The following is a 1,463-nucleotide window of genomic DNA, read 5'->3' as shown; positions in this document are numbered from 1 at the left end:
CTATTTATTGAAGAAACCAATAGCCTGCGTTGTGATGTCCTCCTGGGAAACAACATACCCACCCTTGTCATCCTTTATTTTCCATATGTAATTTCTGGCTCTCCTTGCATTTGCATAGTTATGGAAAAACTTAGTGTTTTTATCGCCTTCCTGTATCCATAAAGCTCTACTTTTGAGCCTCCACTTTGCTTCGTCCTGTTGCATCAGACTAAGTTTCTCCTTCTCCAAATCCATTAATCGACACTTCATCTCGATTGAGCATGAGGCATAATCTGTAGATGCCAGCAGCAAATCCATCTCTTGTTGAATCCTCTGTAGATCCTTTTTATCCTTTTGTTGTTTTTGAATCTGCCATTTTTTCACCAATCTCCTTATCTCGGCCATTTTTTCTCTAAAGGTAGGGAAAATGAGGAGCTTGTCCCTGTCCTTAACCACTTTCCATGCATTTTGAATATATTCATTGAACGCAGAATCCTGTAGGAGACCTATGTCAAACTTAAATGAATATCCCCTTCTGAAAAGATTTCCAGGCCATGTTAGAAGAATGGGACTGTGATCTGATATCATAACGTTTTCCACAGATAATCATGGCATACCCATTTTATCGATGAGGCTAATATGAGCAAAAAACCGATCAAGTCTTTTTGCTATATAGGCCTTGCCCACTTTGCCGTTTGACCAGGTCGGTTTCATCACGACAGGATTAACATCTACCATATTCCTATTGAGCATCTCAGAATTAATTAGATCAGCAAGAGCATTATTTAACTTCCCCTGTCCCCATACCTCATCAGATTTCAATGTCGCATTCAGATCACCAGCAATAAGGAGATGGTCAATGTCAAATAGGTCTGTGGCAAAAAATCTTTTCCAGAAAGGAACACAGGATTTATATGGTGCATATAAATTGCGAACATTGATAGGAAAGACGCATCCTCTGATGGAAGCCGCAATAATGATCCCTGCATAGCACTTGTACGCCTTGGCTCTTACCCGAGCCGGATCCCACAGAGTAGCCAGACCCCCAGATAAGCCATTAGCCTCTGTAGCAACCATGAACCAAGTGGGGAGCATTTTCCTGAAATATGTTAAAGTATCCTCCTTTTTGTGCATGGTCTCCTGGATAAGGATTATAGCAGCCCTGGAATGGAAAAAGAAATTTTTTAGCGTTATATATTTGGGATCAACGCCAAGACCCCTAATATTCAAAGATATAATGGGGATCATTTGGATGATTCGGCAACCATTCTTGCTCTAAGGGGTTGTGAATCAGACTCATCATAAATGGTCACCTCAACCAAAGACAAATTTCTAATGCTTGTATCGGTGACTATAGTTCTCCCTCTGAAGTGTCTACTACCACCTCTACTTTTCTTCCGGACCGTGATGTTCCTTGCCGAATCCGGACTAATAATAGGCGTGACACTAGGTCCAGGCTTATGAATCGTGAGAGGCTCCAGTTC

General features: G+C 41.4%; 1 protein-coding gene across 1 annotated transcript; it reads right to left on the bottom strand.

Annotated features, from left to right (window-relative positions):
- On the bottom strand, positions 1-567 carry LOC149158045 (uncharacterized). The gene has a single exon (XM_089433862.1). The coding sequence runs from the start codon at positions 565-567 to the stop codon at positions 1-3; it is 567 nt and encodes a 188-aa protein (XP_089289988.1).
- Positions 568-1,463: the final 896 nt, after the last annotated feature.

Source organism: Pinus tabuliformis, chromosome 5_2, assembly GCF_031772625.1.
Source record: "Pinus tabuliformis cultivar Carrire ecotype Pingquan chromosome 5_2, CPIR1, whole genome shotgun sequence".
In the NCBI taxonomy this organism is placed as follows: Eukaryota; Viridiplantae; Streptophyta; class Pinopsida; order Pinales; family Pinaceae; genus Pinus; species Pinus tabuliformis.
The sequence above is the reverse complement of the archived record's forward strand: the minus strand, read 5'-3'. Positions and strand labels throughout refer to the sequence as shown.

What these genes read in the sequence shown, in the direction of transcription:
- LOC149158045 (XM_089433862.1), bottom strand. Translation starts at nt 567, where the DNA reads ATGATATCAGATCACAGTCCCATTCTTCTAACATGGCCTGGAAATCTT.